Below are 20,633 nucleotides of genomic sequence, written 5' to 3' on the forward strand. Positions count from 1 at the left end.
GTTATTCCCTCACTAACCTGTTCTCTACTCAGCAGTTATCAACCCACCCCAGCGGACTCCTTGCTGAATCTTCCGGTCCTGCTTTTTCCGTTCTCCCCGACAACCCAACTACACCTGGTACGTGGAGTAACATTATCCCACATCATTGTCACTGACTTTCTGCCTACTTACCCCTGTTCTCATACCCCACAGAAGAGCTGACCCTGCGAGACCGGATTGAACACCATTGCACATTCTTATTGTCCAATAAACCACTTTTCACCCAATCTCTGGAGCTCTGATACTTTGAGTCCTATCTGTGGGTTTGTGACAGATACATTGCAAAACAAAGGGAACTCTTTAGAGATAAACTGATTTCTAAACTTAATCCACTTATTGTAAAAAAGAGAAGGCAATAGGAAATGCAAAGTATACCAGTAGCAACATTCAGAATGAAATAATGGATATGAAGACATTATCAGAGAAGTAAAGGAAAGCGAGTGCTTCTCTGTGATCGCAAACAAAAGACCTAAAAAGAAGGCGCAACTATAATTAGTACTTAGGTACTACTACAATGGTGCTGTTCAAGAGTTTTTTAGAGTTCCAGAGAGCAAGTCTGCTACATGAGGCAGGACTCCATCCATCCAATCAAGTTCAAGTCTCCGGGCTGGCAACTAAGGTAAACCACTTGGGGGCCCTGAGCAAGGCCCAACAGCTCAGTGATACCAGGTGGGCCTGTTGTTACAGTGCATGTAAAAACATCACGGTTATATTAAGAGTACTTTATGAGCTCAATGTCGAGAACAGTGGCGACAGATCAGTGGAGGTGTGGCGAGGTGGTAAAGCTATAAAAGATTTGTTGTATTTAAAATAAGGATGACAACGCCAACTGGGGGGTTAAACCCCCAGTAAACCTAAAAACCCCAGTAATCCCCCCAATTTCCTTTTAAAACAGTTAATAAAAACATAAATTATAAATAAAAGCTGACAATTCTCCAAAATACCCTATATACCGGGGTTAAGATTGTATGGAGGCTACAGCCCTACAAATAAAAAAAGGGTTCAAACATGCCAAACAAAAAGAAGCCACCAACAGAAGCACTTCCAAAAAAAAAAAAAAATCTGGGGCTGCATCCCCCGTGGTAATCTGTCTGGGATCATCCCTCGCGCTGGAGTGTAAGGGTGAACTGTCAGTAACAACTGTCCACCTGCGGATGGACGGGAGGAGCAGACAGGAATCCCAAACAGAGACAAAACAGCAGGGAATCCACACACACCGCGATAGCATAGGATGCGCTAATCCCCATGTCTAAAAGAGAAACACACAAACCCTGTTATTACCCGTGTTAATACTCTGCTCTGTCTGCAGAGCAAATGCCGTCTTACCAAGTAGCTACACCCCCTCATGTGGGGAGGGAGAGAGAAGAAACCAGCAACACTGCAGCAGGTCTGGACGAACTGCCCCGGCAACCAAACTCAGTCACCAAGCAGCACACCGCCAAAGTGGAGCTGTCTGGTATCAACATGGCCCGGACAGCCTGTGTGCAACGCAATACTGTGGAAGAACAAATCAGATGTAACTACCCAAGAGCTGCCACAGCCCCAACAGAGAGAGAAAGAGACCATGGCACTTACGATTGCAGTGGAGACAATGTTGACACTGGCACACAACCCGCCAGCATACAGAGCATACTGCAGGGACAAACACCTGCCCGGATATAAAGGCGCTCTCCTCCGCCCAGCAATCAGTGCCATATGCGCTACACCTTGCAGTGGCAATGTGTGAGTGAGGAAATTGGAGTGAGACAATTCCACTCCACTACAGAGGCACAGGGTCTGCTGGACAAACTGAACTCACTTGTCAATTTAGCCACATTCAGAAAAAATGAAGTTGCTTTCTGACGTACTTCAATCTCCATCTCTTGATCTAGCCAGGGCTGTAGACCTAATCCATGAACTTCAAGAAAGCTGGGACCAGTACAGAAGCAAATCCTGTTTTGATGAGCGGTGGCAAAAAACAGTGGCTACAGCAAAACAGTGAAATGTTGCAGCGGAGAGAGCTGAGCGGCAGATTGCAGGGAGTTTAGTAGAGTCTGCTATTGAACAGCATGGGTCTAAGGACGATGACAAAGACTAGTTTAGGAGGGAAGTATTTAGCCCATTCTGCACCATGTGTATGCAGAGATATAGAGGGACTTCAACAATACAAACTGTAATATTATGAGGGGTATACAAGCACTAAACCCCAATGGTAAGAGTTTTTTGTCAAAGGAGATGGTTTTAACTTTGGCTGGTCTGTATGAATGTGACATTGAAGACTTCAAACATGAGCTGTATCAAGCTAGGAAGGTTGTTCCGAGGAGAGAAAGTTGTGGGAATGAACTCTGCAGTGTTTTGGAGTTTACCACCTTTCTAGAGCCTTACAAAGAGGTGTTTCATCAGCTTTTTCGTTTGTGTAGAACAGCTCAAGGCTTGCCTGTCAGCAGTGCTGCTTGTGTAGTTTTCACTGCTAAAGCTTCTAAAAAAATATCTACAACCAACCAGTGTTGGGGTAGTTACGCTAAAAAAGTCATTAGTTACTAGTTACTCATTACTTCTGTGAATTCTAGGTGAGGTTTTTGTTGGCAAAATCGACTTCTTATTAATTCTGCCAGGGATTTTCTCTCGTTCCCTTCGTACCAGCTGCAGGAGGTGGGGAGAGACCCTAGCGCTGTCTCTGTCTAACTTTGGCCCTCATGCTATCTGCAGAATAAATGTGTGGATCCATCCTGATCCCTGGTGTGACGTCACTAACCAGCAACTAGTGTGCCTCTAGAGAGAGAGTGGCGCCACCGGAAGCTCAAAATCCGATCATGTGGTCCATGTAGCCTCCAAAAGTTCCAGGAAGTGTTTGGCGGCCAATACAAAATAATAAGAAAACTACGATAATCGGTAAATAATGATCAATGAAGGCTTTGCTTTGCAATATTTTTATAGTTGCGTTCATTGATATGAATCATGTTAAGTTTACTAAACCTGTATGACATCAACAGCAATGTAATATTTTCTGTTTTTTTAACTTTATTTTTCAGACTTGACTGAGGCATACCAACAGGTGACGACAATGATTTACCAAGTGACTACACAATAAATCTAGGCTCATAGCATAATGATAACTGTTCTTACAAGAAAACTATATCCAATAAATAAAATTTAGATCCCAATTCATTTCAAATAAATGGGTTATCTATTCTTACTTATTAGTATCTACTTGTGTGAATTGCTTTTAAGTCATAAGACTTATTTTGACTGAGGCAGACTGACTCACAATATAATGTGTTCTTACAGAAAATCCATGGCAAATAAATAAAATTCTGATTTCAATTCATGGAAAATACATGTCTTTCTATCACTATTTGTTAACTATCCCAAGACTTACTCCCTACATATACATAATAAATCAGACAAACACCCTTTGTTTTCCAAATGCATTTAATACCTAAAAGAATTCCTTTACAATAAAACTCGACTAGATCAGCATGTCTAGCCATTTCTTTTCTCTGCTATCCTTGAATACAGTCTTCACCATGGTATGCTGTGCTGCATGGGGATGCTCCAATCGCTCAGAGAAAGGCGTGCGTATGTATGGCTTCCCCAAAGACAGGGACAGAAGGAAAATATGGATGGCCAAAGTCAACAGGATACATTTGACCACCACCAGGGACTGTAAAAACAAAAAAATATGTGAGGTAATCATATTAAAACAATGCATTTACACATTTTCAAAGATAATATCATTGGGAAGTTTAATATTTTTAAATTAAACACAGAGAACACATCACAGGGAGATTTATATGGTTGAGGTTGCAGAATGTAGAAAAAAAGACAGGAAACAACACTTAAAAGTGGCCAAACCAGGAAGGTGAAGAAGAACAGTATCCCAGTTAACGTCAGGCAACCCCAGAACAGCTGAAAGTTCTTCAGGACAATGCTGCACGAGGGAAGAGTGATATACTTCCCTTAAGCATCTCTCTGCTTCTCTGCTCTCATCCTGCACACTGGGAGAGTGCTGAGTGCTGTCTAGTGCAGCAAATGCACTCAAGTACAATCAGCCACTTATTTTGTGTATATTTTGTTAAGTTCTTAAGGTTAACATGTTTGTTACATTTAACAGGTTTTATAGTTGCAAAGATTGTAAACATATATACTAAGAGTATTGTGCTATCTAATACTGTGTATTCATCTTCATATCTTTGTCCATAATTCCACAGCCTTATAAATACATTAAAATTAAATAAAAATGTAACTACAATCGCTCTCCCTACACATTAACCTCGCTATCAACGGTGTTGGATCAATTTATATTGACGAACAGAATTTACATTCATCAGCCTGTGGCATCTGTTGCTATCACTGTGCTAGCATAAACTTTTATCGGTTTATAATCTCTAAATATATTAATCTAGACGGTGACAATCCGTCAACATATTTAATTACTCCTGTCAAGTTGATTTTGATGCACAATTGATATGGAAATATGACTATTAAAACATCTTACCTTGAAGAAGTGTAGCTCCGACAATCTGCTCTATTGAAATACACTGACAGTCGCTTAGCTTTTGCTAACTTCCGGGAACTTTTGAGGGGCTCCATACGCCGCCATTGCTGTGAAAAAACTGAACCATTGCAGTGAACGGAGATGGCGCCACTCTCTCTCTAGAGGCACTCTACCAGCAACCATTCAAGAGCCGCTACAGCAGCATACTTTACCATGGCGGAGCAGATAATCATTCTTCAAAAATACAAAGAATTCAGATACATCATCCAGGCCAAAAACAACACTGCTGCCGCAGCAACAGTCCGTTAATGTGTAAATTGGTGTGATTATAGCATATTAATTGATGGGACAATATAAACGGACAGCACTCTGAATATCACTGCCCAGACGTTAGGGGCGGAGCTTCTTCAGCTCCTTCTTTCCTTCACTTTTCCCCTTCAGTTCTTTAGAGGCTCAGCACCCTGTGTGAGTGAGTTTTGTGTTGGAATATTAAAGGTCCCATATTATACACTTTATTCCCAATCTGAGACCATTCATTAATATCTAAATGAAATATTTCCGCCATGGTATGGACAAATCGACCCTCAGTTTGAGTGCAGCGGCTTCTCTTCACCTCCCTCTTTTTAGCAGCTTCAGAAATGTGCCGTTTATGGTGGGCGGAACCCTGGTGGAGCAGCTCAGCTGTTGGCTCCGCCCATCGCATCGCCCGTCATGAGGTGATTGACAGGTTAGGCCTTAGCGGTAACTAGACGCTGATTACAGCGTAGTGAAGGATAAACAAACGCCGGAACACCGGAACCCATTCCTGAAGCCCCCATTACCGACCCAAACCGTGACGCACGGAGAACACAGCTAGCTACGCTCATCAATCTGATGCACAATGGCACCGGATACAAACAGTAGAAACAGTGACTTGGCTACATTTACAACAGTGCTAATATATTTTCAAGCTATCAGACTAATAAGGCCGAAACGATAAAATAACTGCCAGCTCTTACCTCTCCAGCTGTGTCACGGACAGTTGGTATTGAACCTGGCTTCAGCTTCAAACGGTTGGCGAAGCCTGCTTTCCATGCCCCCATGTTGTGGAAACAGTCCTCTTTGAAATGCTGGCCACAGACATGCAAAACCTTTGGAAGTTTTCCGGGTACATTTCCTCCAAAAATAAAATTAATCCACTCAGTCCTCGTGGGTTCAGTGGATGGAAGTAAAAAAACGTTTTCGTGTTCATTTATGCAGCCACAAACAGAACAGTGCTTCTGTCGCTTAGCCATGTCCGCTAACGAGGGTTGCCGAAGAGGGAAAAACACTGGGCGCTAGGTGATTTTTAGAGGGCGGGCTTTGAGAGCCGGTAAGCAGGTCCATCGCTCTGTGGGGAGTGGTTATTGTCCCTTATGACGTCTTAACGTACAGGCTTTCAAACTCGCTCAATTCAGCGCTTACTTCCCTAGAGGTGGAGCAGGGGGGAGAGAGAGCGCCTGAAAGAGTTTCACACTTACGGGTCTCCTACACATGCGGGGGGACCAGTATGACTGTTCCAAAACCATTAAAAAGTGAATTTTGCATAATATGGGACCTTTAATTCCTCACCGTGACGGCACGAGCAGCTGTGTGTTCCACGGTTCTGCAGTTCTGACATGTGTGTGTTATTCCAGATGCAACCCTAGTGGAGCTGAATGGACTTGGGAACAAGTCAAGAACAAGTACGTAAAGCGATCAATGACAAGGCTTTATATTCTTCATGAAAAACTCACATCTGTCCCTGAAACCTCTCTCTCTCCCAAGCGCTTTTCTCATGATCCAATCACCAACATCAACAGAATGGGCAGGACATCTTCCAAGAGAACTGATTGGTCAGGAGGTGGTGCTTTTATACTCATTGGCTGTGTCCAAATGTGCACCCTACTCCCTAACCCCTCGTTCACTACATAGGGCTGTACTACATAGCACACTACATAGTGACTCATTCTCTTAGCGATTCGGACACGAAGCTCCCTATTTTTTCTTCGCCGCAAACCATGTGACTACCGCCGTCACAACGGCAACCACAAACGCATCACTCGATGCAGTATTCTCCATCGGAGAAATGGCACAAGTTTTAAATTTCTTCTTATGGACGCTAATTCAGCTTTTAATCGTCAAAATAAGTAAACAACGGCAGAGAAGACGAAGGAGACATGTGATGAGGAGAAAACGGATGAGGAAAATGGCACTTGTTGCGTTAGCAAGACACCACGTAAGTGAATAGTTTTTTTTTTTTTTTATCCTGTTTATCACAATCAGACAACACCATCTTCTGGGCAAAGTTAAATGTACTTTTGGCCCTTATCTCAAATTAAAAGCTGCTGTTACAGCTAGTTTTATGGGAGATCAGTCTCCTTTCTCTATAGAGAACACTGAAGGCCTTTATGTAGACCAAGAACAGGCCTCAACTCCAGCTTATATCACATCTTAGTTATACATGTTATAAATTGTATGTACACTGGATTTAAACTAAGAATAAATTGAGACACTAAATAAAATGACTTTTTACATAGAATGAACTTTATTGGTTAAAAGAACACCACATTGGAAATTAACCAACAGAATAACATGTTTAACAACAAACAACACTGAGCTCCTTCAAACATTGAATTTTAAGTAGCTACATTACTTGGGAAGTTGTTTTTTTTCCTTTTTCCTTTTAGTTTTCTGTTTTATTTTTTTCCTTAAGTGTTTCACACAAACTCACCAAGTTTTATTTCTTTTAGGGACCACCACTTTACAGCCAGGTGAATAAAAACGTCCCCCTCCTGACCATGTATTTTGATGGTCACTCTGACCTCCACCCTTACTTTGCCTGAACCGAGACACCATCTCGGGTCTGATTGGGCAGCTTTGGGCCACAGATCACCATGGCTGGGGGAAACACCTGGACGTTTCTCTTCTGGCTGGCAAGTGGCACATCATACCGTGTTGTGGCCCAGGCCTTTGACATGCCCAAGGCCACGGTCTGCGACGTTGACCATACTGGCTCTGCGCAGAAGGGTCATCAACTTTCCCTCTTTGGATGGACTGGCAGAGGTTTCAGCTGGTTTCCAGAAGCTTGGTGGATCTGCAGCATTTAGGAAGGTGGTGGGAAGCATTGATGGCTGCCACGTCAGGATCAAGCCCCCTGGTGAGAATGCAGAATGTTATTTTAACAGGAAGCTTTTTCATTACATTCAGTTCCAGGCAGTGTGTGACCATAGAGGCAGATTTCTGGACATTTTTGTTGGATATCCAGGATCAGTACATGATTCCCGTGTACTAAAAAACAGCCCCTTGTACACCCAACATCTTTACCCACCGAACGGCTTCATCATTATCGGTGATGGTGGATATCCGTGCCCGTCACAGCCCATCACCCTCCTTACTCCTTACAGGGAGCCTGTAAGGAGTCCCGTTGAAGCCCGGTATAATCGACACCACTCCAGGGCACGAGCTGTAATAGAGAGAGTATTTGGTGTTTTGAAAAGCAGGTTTTTTTCTTGTTTTATTCCTTTGTCTTGTTTTGTTCTGAAGTCAAACAGCAAATTAAATATGTAAAAAACATTTCAAAAGACACAAGTGTAAATAGTTTCAGTAGAATAAGTGTGTCCCTATAAATATGCCTTTAAAAATGTAACTATAATTGAAATATCCCGTTATAAGTTATGTATAAGTTTATTGTTTGAGTTTCTATTTTTATTCTAAATAAAAAGAACTCATCATTAAATGTTCCAACATTTTATTTAATTTTCTCAATTATTTTTTCTAATAGAGACAACAATCTCTCCTCCCTTTCCTCCTCCTTTTTCTCCCTTTCCTCTTCTCTCTTTTCTCTCTCTTCCTCTCTCTTCTCTGCCTTCTCCAGAAAATGGAGAAGACTCTCGAGCCTCGGCCGCTTGGCAGGGGTGCTGCTCTCGCCCTCATCTTCCTCATCATGTGGTACTGAGACAGAGGAGGGTGCCACAGACGTGGAAGGGCTCTCCTCCCAGGATGAAGCAATAAGGCAGGGAGGCCGTACAGACGGTTTGCTGCCTATCGCCTCATCCATCAGGGAGAACCACTTCCATGATGCAGCAGTGGGCTCCTCCGTCTCAGTGCCAGTTCCTGTGGGTGGTTTCCTGAGCTCCTTCAAACATGGAATTTTAAGTAACTGTAACATGGTATTTACATTGTACTGTATATACCGATCACATTTGAAACTACAAAAGTCACAAACCTTGTAGGTTTTTTTTAGGTTTTCCCACTTTTTGGCTGCCCGGGCAGGGCTGACCTCCCGGCTCAGCCCCATATTCTGCAGCACAGCCCTTAAACCACACACCACACACAGTATTAAATAATAGCAGCAGCAATAGTACTTACATTAAATTAAAATAATAAGCTTACTCCCAGCCGGCAGCCGAAGCAAACCTCCTCCCATTAAAGAGGTGGTCCTCTGCCACACGGAAGCGGACCAGCTTTTCCACGTTCTCATCCGTCCCTAAAAAAACAAAAAACAGCATATATCATATACTACAACATAACCTAAACATGTACCCAACTTATTTTCTGATAAGCAGTTAATTAATAATTAGTGTTAGAAGATGTCATGAACATCGCTGAGCAAATGCACGAAAAGCTAACAAAAGCTGAATGCGATCGTTGACTATCCTCAATGTATTTATATATATATATATATATATATATATATATATATATATATATATATATATATATATGTGTGTGTGTGTGTGTGTGTGGTCACAATGACCAAAAACCTTCACATCACAAGTTGTTTTTTATTTCAATGCATTAACAACACTCAGTTATTGGATATGATTAATAAAATACTTACATTTATAGGTCATTTTGCGCCGCTCGATATTTTCGCCTCCTTGCACCATGATGAGCTTTGGCCCGCAATGCATTGTGGTCTATATTGACCCGTCTAGTGACCATCGATGCTCACTACTTTTCAAGATGCATTGTGGGTAATTTTGAGTGCCCTACTTTTTTCTTTCTGGACATTCGGACACCCCTACAAAATGGCGTGTTCCCTATATAGGGCACTATGCAGGGAGTAGGGTGCACATTTGGACACAGCCATTGATCTCTTATCCAGAACATAACCTGCTCCAGAGCTGGTTAACCATTCAGTTACCACGGTGACTTACCCTGGTAAGAAGTGAACCAGCATCGTAGTATGCAACACCCCTTATTGTAAGCGAAGAAATTTTGATTTCTAAATTAATATGACAGGTAAGCTGATAGGACAGCGCTGTGACGGTCTGTCATCTTGAAACTACAGCTGCCAGCAGGTGACAAATAGCACCAACTGCGCATTTTCCCTGCGAGCCAGCGCACAGTGAGATGCAGGAGGAGAAGATAAACGAGAGCGGCTTAAATGCAGGACAATATTAATTTGGGGTGTTGTTGAGGTTTTTTGACAGACGATGGCTACCGTTGTTCCAGTACGTGTTTGAGAAAGTGAGACGTTGGTGTGAACATCTGAATTGACATAATCAGAGTTAATAATATTTTTTATTAATAAAATATCATCAATATTCAGCAGTGAAGATTTAAACTGGTCCCAGGAAGGAAGTCACTTTGACGGCTGCAGACCAGTGACTTCATCTCCTTCTTTTAGTTAGTATATTTATTATAGTTATTAAACATTAGTTAGCTGTGGCATTGTTGAGTAAATAGCTGGTAACAAGCTGTAACTAGCTGGTTACTGGAGATCCTCATAGAGGACTTCATCTATCAGCACGTCATTGCCGTCGACTGGGATTTCCTGACAGATCTGCTCTCTGAAGGCCAAGGCGATGGTGTAAGGTTTCCCTCCGCCCTGTCTGCTGCAGCGCTGCAGGTACGTATCGTAGAATCCCTTCCCTCGTCCCAGACGTCTCCCAGACTGGTCAAAGCCCAGACCCGGCATCAAGATCAGGTCCAGGCCTCCTGGAGGTCAGAGTGTCATTCAGTTATTACTGTCTTATTAACCTTAATTTATGAAGATAATCTGCATCAGACAAGCAGACAGTTGTGGACTAACAGGAAATAATTAGATTAGATTAGATTAGATTAGATTAGATTAGACTTTATTATCTCACAGTGGAGAAATTCACTTGTTACAATGAGTAAGCATTATACATAGTGACCTGAGGCCAGTGCTTCCTCTCGGCTGTGGTCATCCTCAGCTGGCTGTCGGATGTTCCAGGACGTCAGAGGCAGCGTTTCCATGTCCTGCAGACTGTTAAGCTTCAACATGTCCATGTGGGAGCTGTTAAGCTCATATCTGGGGATAAAGCAGCTTTTTCCCCATCTGAACACATCTTTGATGATCTCCTGTGTGCACACTTCATCATCCATGCTGAGAAACACCGCGATCCGCTTTGATGACGCATACCTGGGGTTTCTGAACAGCTAGAAGTCAGAGAGAGTGATGAGGAGAAGTGATGAGGAGAAGTGACAAACCGTTCAGAACAGTTTGTTAAATCAATACACAGAAATTAAAACGTTGTCAGATACGTGACATGATACACTGAAATCTTTACAAAAACATTTATTTTTCATGTGTATGTGACAACAGACTAACAATTGATTCCAGTAAATCAGGCTGCTACAATAACAAAAAGAGCTCAAACCATGTCCCGGGCGAGGCAGGGGACACTGAGTCAAAGTAGGCAGTGCTCCACACCTCCATTGTTGAGGTGGCCGACCAAAGCTGTAGTTATAAGGTGGTTGGTGCCTGTTGCAGCCGAAATCCCCAAACTAGTTGGTGGACACTGGTGAGGGATGCAGTCATGCTGAAGGAGTCCTGTTTGTTCTTTTTGGCCTGTGGGAGGCAGCTGGCAGGTACCGGCAGGATAAACGGACTGTGTCACCCAGGGACTTCTGTAGGGGGTGCTCTGGGAATATGAAGTACCTGACCCCCTTGTACAAGCTGTCTGGTCCCTGTATGACAGGGCCAGAGCTTGGTCAATGCATTGCCAGCAGTAAGTTGGATTTGTTATCAGTGAAGGATGGGCTTTGCCATGGTTGCTCTTTGTCACTGATTCTGTTCATAACTTTTATAGACAGAATTTCTAAGATTAGCTGAGGTGTTGAGGGGCTCCGGTTTGGTGGACTCAGGATTGGGTCTCTGCTTTTTGCAGATGATGTAGTTCTGTTGGCTTCATCAGGTCATGATCTCCAACTCTCACTGGAAGGATTTGCAGTTGAGTGTGAAGCAGCTGGGAAATCAACACTTCACATCCAATACTATGGTCCTCAGCCGGAAATGGGTGGAGTGTCCTCTCCGGGTCAGGAATGGTGTCCTACCCCGAGTTGAGAAGTTTAAGAGTCTCTGGGTTTGGAGCAGGAGATCGACAGCTGGATTGGTGCAGCGTCTGCAGTCTGTTATGGTAAAAACTGAGCTGAGCCGAAAGGCAACATTCTCTACAGGTCAATCTACATTCCTACCCTCACCTATGGTCACGAACTGTGGGTAGTGACCGAAATAATGAGATCACAAATACATGCGGTTAAAATGACTGTCTGCCGGTGTAGTGTTGCCTTGCTGTGGCTAAGTTGTAGTTACTGACAGCGGTGGTGAGGACTGAGAGTTGAACAGAGTCAGAGCTCCATCTAATGGACAAACTGCTCAAAACAATCATTTTGCACAACTCCAACACTTAACATTTAATGTTTATGAGAAAGTAGGAATATACTGGCATTTAACTGGCAAAACTCTGGCCGATTACAATTACTCTGAAAAAGGCTATAACTGGCCGATTTAATCGGCTGGTCAATGGGTCAGGCTCTACTACTATTTTCAATAATTGAATACAAGCAGTCAGATAATTATGAACTTCTTGTTTATTTCTAATTATTTCAGAAATCAATTTGAATGTCCTGATATTGACAACCATCATAAAATGTAAACAATAATGTTATTTTCAACTTTATTACCGAACATTATTGTTCCACTGCCAGAAAATCAAGAGACATCATTACTGTGACATTCTGATTAAGCAAACCTGTAGGGGTGAGAATTATTACAGTAAAGCCGTGTGTTTTGTCCCTTCAGTCTTTCCATAGTTAGTTCTGACAGAATATGGAAGATGATGTTTTTCATGTTTTCTCTTATGGCCAGAAAACATTTGCCTGTAAGTATTCTACTCAATTTGTAACTGAGCACAGAGAATATTATTGAGGTAAACATTTATTGATGGACAATGTTGTTTTAATCCCGCTAGTTCATTCACCAATGCTAACCACTATGTTTGTCAATAAGCTTTTCCATAGACGTTAGCCTTAAGCTAACTTATTGGTTTTTACACATTTTGATGTGCAATGTTTTGTGATTTTACTGAGACAATGAAAGTGTTTCCAGTGAAATACTGATGCATTTTCTGTATGTTTGCTTAGTCAGGAACCATAACTGATTTAATGAGTCATTTGCAGTTTCACTGTACCGGCTGCGTGTACTTACATTTTCCAAAGTAAAATTTTTAAAAAGGATGCAGCCCCAGATCTGTCGAGGTGTTGCAGCAGCTAGATCACGCCACAATTGCAAGCGGTAGCAGAATATACTTTTAATCGATTATGTTTTGTTGCTTCATCGATGCAGAATCGTCCACGTCCGCATCTCAATGCTTCATAGAAAAGATTCAATTCAACCCCCCTGGTAGCAGGACTCTTCCTTAGAGATCAGGTGAGAAGCTCGGTCATCTGGAAGGGGTACAAAGTACAGTGGCTGCTCCTCCGCATCGAGAGGACCCAGCTGAGGTGGCTCGGGAATCTTATCAGGATGCCTCCTTGACGCCTCCCTGGCAAGGTGTTCTCCGTGAGGAGACCCTGAAGGGACTCTCGGTTGGCCTGGGAACACCTCGGGATTCCCCAGATGAGCTGGCAAATCGGGCTGGGGAGAAGGAAGTCTGAGCTTCCCTGCTGACCCCAGATAAACAGCCAGAAAATGGATGAAAGGAAACTACTAATTATTAGATTTTACTGCACAAACAAAAAGGGAGGGACTTAAAAATGGGACTAAAAAAATGGAAATTTGATTAATAAAATGGTGCAGTGATAAAATACATCCATTCAAAGTAAAAAAAACAGTTCACATTCAATAAAATGTACATAAAATTATATTTATTTTGTTATTTAGCTGTTTCTAGATGTTCTAGATGCTGAGTGTTGATTCAGTGCTGTATAGTGTTGATAACAACACGTTCTGTCAGCTCTGACTCGTTACCTCCGTTTATAAAACCATAGTTATTTAGTCAGATTGTACAAACTTTATAGGGTTTGAAAAACTTTCATCTTCATTTTTTTTTTTTTTTAAACCCTCTCCATGACTTTGGCTTCATGCTAACAGCTAGCTGAACGTCATCTTCTGCTTATTTATTTTTTATTTATTTAACCTTTATTTTTATCAAGCATCTGCTTGGTGGAGGGGTGGAGTGGGGGGGCACTGAGGCAAAAAGACAGACCTAGGGTCACAGATTCTCTGTGGACTTGTATTTAAACACAATGTAAATGCAGAGGTATGAAGGGAGTAGTCCCGTAATATCTTTATAGATAAAATGTACCTGTGAAGAATCCCGCAAGCGAACAGGGACAGCCAACCACCCTTAGCATACAATGTACAGTGTTTTTTAACCCGGTAATGCATCTCAAAGCAGCATGGGACACAGTATCCAGCATTTGTAATGATGTTGCAGTAGCATTAATGTAAAGTACATCTCCATAGTTCGAGAATGGCAAGAATGTTGCAGCAACAACGTTTTTAAGAAATAAAACCTCACATGAACCTGATATAAACCTAGTATAACCTGACATGAACCTGATATAAACCTAATATAACCTGACATGAACCTGATATAAACCTAATATAACCTGACACGAACCAGATATAAACCTAATATAACCTGACACGAACCTGATATAAACCTAATATAACCTGACACGAACCTGATATAAACCTAATATAACCTGACACGAACCTGATATAAACCTAATATAACCTGACACGAACCTGATATAAACCTAATATAACCTGACATGAACCTGATATAAACCTAATATAACCTGACATGAACCTGATATAAACCTAATATAACCTGACATGAACCTGATATAAACCTAATATAACCTGACACGAACCAGATATAAACCTAATATAACCTGACACGAACCTGATATAAACCTAATATAACCTGACACGAACCTGATATAAACCTAATATAACCTGACACGAACCTGATATAAACCTAATATAACCTTACATGAACCTGTTATAAACCTAATATAACCTGACATGAACCAAATATAAACCTAATATAACCTGACATGAACCTGATATAAACCTAATATAACCTGACACGAACCTGATATAAATCTAATATAACCTGACACGAACCTGATATAAACCTAATATAACCTGACACGAACCTGATATAAACCTAATATAACCTGACATGAACCTGATATAAACCTAATATAACCTGACATGAACCAGATATAAACCTAATATAACCGGACATGAACCAGATATAAACCTAATATAACCTGACACGAACCTGATATAAACCTAATATAACCTGACACGAACCTGATATAAACCTAATATAACCTGACATGAACCTGATATAAACCTAATATAACCTGACATGAACCAGATATAAACCTAATATAACCGGACATGCTCATGCACGCTGCAATACATTAACAAACATGGAGGAATAAGGTAGCAGACGTGTTTCAGAGCAGGGTAATGCACTACAAGATGACCACCCAACCCAAACCGAGGAGCTTGTACCTAAAAGAGGGGCAACTTCTGTGACATGGACGTGGTTTGGATATAAAAAGATCGACGTGGAACAGACAACCGTTGTTTGTAAAGTATGTCGGCTCCTAGTCCCAACAACGGACTCCAACATTAATAGCTTATTTTATCACCTGCGCAAGAATCACGACAAAGAATACACAGTCAACAAGCAAAAGCAGCGTCGAGCGGTGGCGAAAGTGCTTTTACCCATGCAACACCATAGCTCCCGCGGATGGAAGGAGATCTTTACTGCCGTTTCCAAGCACATCTGCAAAGATATGGTTACAATCTATACGGTGGAAAAACGTGAGTTTGTGAGTTTGTGTGGTGCAAACACTCAGTCCGAGATATGAAATGCCCAGCCAAAAACATATTAATAAAGTTGCGCGTAGAAGCCTGTGATTTGGCAAATAATCTTATTTTTTCTGTTTTAATTTATATCCAGGCTACCTGAAGTACTTTTGTTTACCTCTTATACCTCATATTATATTTATGCATGATATATTGTAATCCTTTTGCAGATACACTTTAAGCTTGAGAGGCTCCATGTTTACATTTGGTATTTTGTAACCTACATTCGTTTAGGGGCTAAGCCTGTAGGTCTGTATTATTTTTGTTTACTGCTTGAACTTGTAAAAATGATTTTTTTCATATGTTAGGATTTTGTATAATTATATTGTGAGCCTGATTTTGTTGCACATTAAACTTCAAAGTTTACATCTGGTATTTTGCCCTGCACTGTGATCTTTAAACCCAGAAGTGTTCAGTTTATCTTTTATACCCAATAGGAAAAGGCAGGTCTTTACCAATATTTGTGCTAGCGTGCTGCTTTCTACTGCCTACTCTAGAGAACAAAGAATAATACTTCTTACATGTACATGATGCTACAAGAGAAGTCTGGGTGGTGTTACTGTTACAAAGTAGGCTACTGCTACATGTTTATTGTTAATGGCAGATGTTACCATGACCATCACGTTTTGCTTGGAAAGAAAAAAGTTCTAAACTAAAGAAGTATTTAGTACATACTACCTTTTATTTGTTTAGCAGATCATTTTGTATATCTGCATTTCTACGTTGCAATTTTATATAATTTTATACAGTTTTATATAAACTATTCATTAACTGAAACTACAAAAACTTCCTATATCGTGTATATCATTATCAGGATATAAAATTAGCGATATCGGAATATGAGATTTTGCTCATATCACCCAGCCCTACATGACATGAACCTGATATAAGCCTGATAAAAACCCAACATAACCCTGATATAAACCTGACACGAACCTGATATAAGCCTGACATAAACCTGATATAAGCCTGATAAAAACCCAACATGAACCTGATATAAGCCTGATAAAAACTCGACATGAACCTGATATAAGCCTGACATGAACCTGATATAAGCCTGATAAAAACCCGACATGAACCTGATATAAGCCTGATAAAAACCCAACATGAACCTGATATAAACCTGACATGAACCTGATATAAGCCTGATAAAAACCCGACATGAACCTGATATAAGCTTGATAAAAACCCGACATGAACCTGATATAAGCCTGACATGAACCTGATATAAACCTGATAAAAACCCGACATGAACCTGATATAAACCTGACATGAACCTGATATAAGCCTGACATGAACCTGATATAAGCCTGACATGAACCTGATATAAGCCTGATAAAAACCCGACATGAACCTGATATAAGCCTGATAAAAACCCGACATGAACCTGATATAAACCTGACATGAACCTGATATAAGCCTGATAAAAACCCGACATGAATCTGATATAAGCCTGATAAAAGCCCGACATGAACCTGATATAAACCTGACATGAACCTGATATAAGCCTGATGAAAACCCGACATGAACCTGATATAAGCCTGACATGAACCTGATATAAGCCTGATAAAAACCCGACATGAATCTGATATAAGCCTGATAAAAGCCCGACATGAACCTGATATAAACCTGACATGAACCTGATGTAAGCCTGATAAAAACCCGACATGAACCTGATATAAGCCTGACATGAACCTGATATAAGCCTGATAAAAACCCGACATGAACCTTATATGAGCCTGATAAATACCCGACATGAACCTGATATAAGCCTGATAAATACCCGACATGAACCTGATATAAACCTGACATGAACCTGATATAAACCTGACATGAACCTGATATAAGCCTGATAAAAACCCGACATGAACCTGATATAAACCTGACATGAACCTGATATAAACCTGACATGAACCTGATATAAGCCTGACATGAACCTGATATAAACCTGACATGAACCTGATATAAGCCTGATAAATACCCGACATGAACCTGATATAAACCTGACATGAACCTGATATAAGCCTGATAAAAACCCGACATGAACCTGATATAAGCCTGATAAAAACCCAACATGAACCTGATATAAACCTGACATGAACCTGATATAAGCCTGACATGAACCTGATATAAGCCTGATAAAAACCCGACATGAACCTGATATAAGCCTGATAAAAACCCGACATGAACCTGATATAAACCTGACATGAACCTGATATAAGCCTGATAAATACCCGACATGAACCTGATATAAACCTGACATGAACCTTATATAAACCTGACATGAACCTGATATAAGCCTGATAAAAACCCGACATGAACCTGACATAAGCCTGATAAAAACCCGACATGAAACTGATATAAGCCTGATAAAAACCCGACGTGAACCTGATAAAAACCTGACAAAAACCTGCTAAAAACCAGACATGAACCTGATATAAGCCTGACAAAAACCCGACATGAACCTGATATCAGCCTGACATGGACTTGATATAAGCCTGATTTAAGCCTGACATGAACCTGATATAAGCCTGATAAAAACCTGACATGAACCTGATATTAGCCTGATAAAAACCCGACATGAACCTGATATAAACCTGACATGAACCTGATATAAGCCTGACATGAACCTGATATAAGCCTGATAAAAACCCGACATGAACCTGATATAAGCCTGACATGAACCTGATATCAGCCTGACATGGACCTGATATAAGCCTGATATAAGCCTGACATGAACCTCATATAAGCCTGATAAAAACCCGACATGAACCTGATATAAGCCTGATAAAAACCCGACATGAACCTGATATAAGCCTGACATGAACCTGATATAAGCCTGATAAAAACCCGACATGAACCTGATATAAGCCTGATAAAAACCCAACATGAACCTGATATAAACCTGACATGAATCTGATATAAGCCTGATAAAAACCTGACATGAACCTGATATAAGCCTGACATGAACCTGATATAAGCCTGATAAAAACCTGACATGAACATGATATAAACCTGACATGAACCTGATATAAGCCTGATAAAAACCCAACATGAACCTGATATAAACCTGACATGAACCTGATATAAGCCTGACATGAACCTGATATAAGCCTGATAAAAACCCGACATGAACATGATATAAGCCTGACATGAACCTGATATAAACCTGATATATGTTTGACATAAACCTGATAAAAACCTAAAATAAACCTGACATAAACCTGATAAAAACCTACAATAAACCTGACATGATCCTGATAAACCTAATCAAAACCTTACGTAAACCTGATACAAACCTAATATAACCTGACATGAACCTCATATAATAGGAATAAAGTCCAGTGTGGAATAACCAGGAATTACCTGGTAATGACTGGAATTCTTCCTGAAAATCTGAAACCTGCTGCAACAGGACAAGAATATTTACTTTTTTCCCCCCTCAAGTGAATAATTCATACATCTGTTTCTGTAATTACTTTAAGCAGTCTGGTTGCGAGTTGATCATTAAAAAGATGGTAAACAGTCAATGGCCTGCAATTTTGAATTTTAATGTTTTGCCTGGTAAAATGAAGGTTAAATAAATAAGATAAAAGGTCTGACCTAAAACAGTTGTTTGTGTAAAAATGACAGACGGACATGATAATTATGTTAAATTATGATTAAAATTGCATGACAGAGGTAAATTAGTATTACGTGTTTCTGTTTTTCTCAGTTTAAAACTGTAAAGAAAAAAAACATTTTCTTACAAGAGACCCAACGAGACGTTACTTTTGTGTTAATATGCTGAGTAAGCAGGATTCAGATCTATTGAACATGAGCGCGCTCCCGCGTTCAGGGAGGTTTATCAGGGGTAACCACCTCAGACACTACACCGTGTCAGACAGGAGGGTGTGTTCAGTGTTAGAACTAAAATTAGGAATGACCACATGAAAAGCTGAAGTCTGCTGGTGAAATCTGCTCCTCACCTTCTCTGAAACTACCAAGGACTGTCTCCTCTTCTCCTCCACGCTCAGCGTAGCCACGCGGGCTTTGATCTGTCTCCTCAGAGCTTGTTTCGCTGCTTTCACAGCCGCCATGCTGCTGCTGCCTTCACTGACGCTCGGAAAATACTTCACCACGTGTTTGTGACAGGGCGTGTGGAAGAAATATCAGTGTCTGTCGTTCTTTTTCAGTTAAATATTAACGCTAAACAAATACTGTTTGGGAAAAGTTCAACATCATGACACCAACTTGTTTTGTTTTTTTTTTTGTTTTGTTTTTTTTTGACAGTGAAAGGAGAACACAGTCCTCCTGCCGCTAATTGCAGCACAGCGTTCCTCCCTCTTTCAAATTATATCAACGTGCTCAGGAGCTACCTCAGAAATGTTCTACCGCCACCTACTGGACTGGATTGGGAACAGAAATTTCACCAAAAAAAGAAGAATACATTCTCAAACCGGTATTTTTTTCAATAAATAGATCGGGGGTGGTGGGTAATCCCATTGTTTACTTCAGAAATAACAAGTAAAAAGGGGCCCTGCAGAAAAAAACCTGGGAACCACTGTATTAGTTAAACCTGTTTTCTTTAATATTTCCATATATATATATATATATATATAAATATTTATATAGGATTTTCAGGAAAAAGGGAGATGATATTAACAAGAACCTCAACCACTAAAACATGTTCTGTCATTGTGAAACAAAACTTCCATGTGATAAAATCCATCCAGATAAATAAGGTGCCAGTCTGCTGCCAGCATGTAGCAGTCAGTGTGGAAAGTAGCTTTGGTCCTTCAGTCCAGCAGAGCGGGACCAGACTGGAGGCTGGAGGTCTAGAAGTGATGCTACGCTAATGAAACACACAAGAGGAGGATTTCCTTTTATTTATTTATTCTTACACAATGTATTTTTATTGTTGTCCCAATTTCTGTCAAGATTGTCTTTATTTCCCGCAACTCCTTGTCCACCTGGTTAATAGCGGTGATG

The 20,633-nt window shown here is 40.8% G+C and overlaps 1 protein-coding gene and 1 long non-coding RNA gene across 2 annotated transcripts; both read right to left on the reverse strand.

Moving 5' to 3' along the window:
- Positions 1-7,134: 7,134 nt before the first annotated feature.
- Positions 7,135-8,813, reverse strand: LOC121641273. The gene is made up of 3 exons (XR_006010682.1): positions 8,742-8,813; positions 7,845-8,651; positions 7,135-7,670 (listed from the first exon to the last, which is right to left on the reverse strand). It is a non-coding gene; the product is annotated as an uncharacterized LOC121641273 (long non-coding RNA).
- Positions 8,814-10,023: 1,210 nt separating this feature from the next.
- Positions 10,024-19,974, reverse strand: mthfs (5,10-methenyltetrahydrofolate synthetase (5-formyltetrahydrofolate cyclo-ligase)). The gene is made up of 3 exons (XM_041986950.1): positions 19,631-19,974; positions 10,660-10,924; positions 10,024-10,459 (listed from the first exon to the last, which is right to left on the reverse strand). The coding sequence occupies exons 1-3, from the start codon at positions 19,739-19,741 to the stop codon at positions 10,233-10,235; spliced, it is 603 nt and encodes a 200-aa protein (XP_041842884.1). The 5' UTR covers positions 19,742-19,974; the 3' UTR covers positions 10,024-10,232.
- Positions 19,975-20,633: the final 659 nt, after the last annotated feature.

Source organism: Melanotaenia boesemani, chromosome 1 (genome assembly GCF_017639745.1).
Source record: "Melanotaenia boesemani isolate fMelBoe1 chromosome 1, fMelBoe1.pri, whole genome shotgun sequence".
NCBI classification, from domain to species: domain Eukaryota; kingdom Metazoa; phylum Chordata; class Actinopteri; order Atheriniformes; family Melanotaeniidae; genus Melanotaenia; species Melanotaenia boesemani.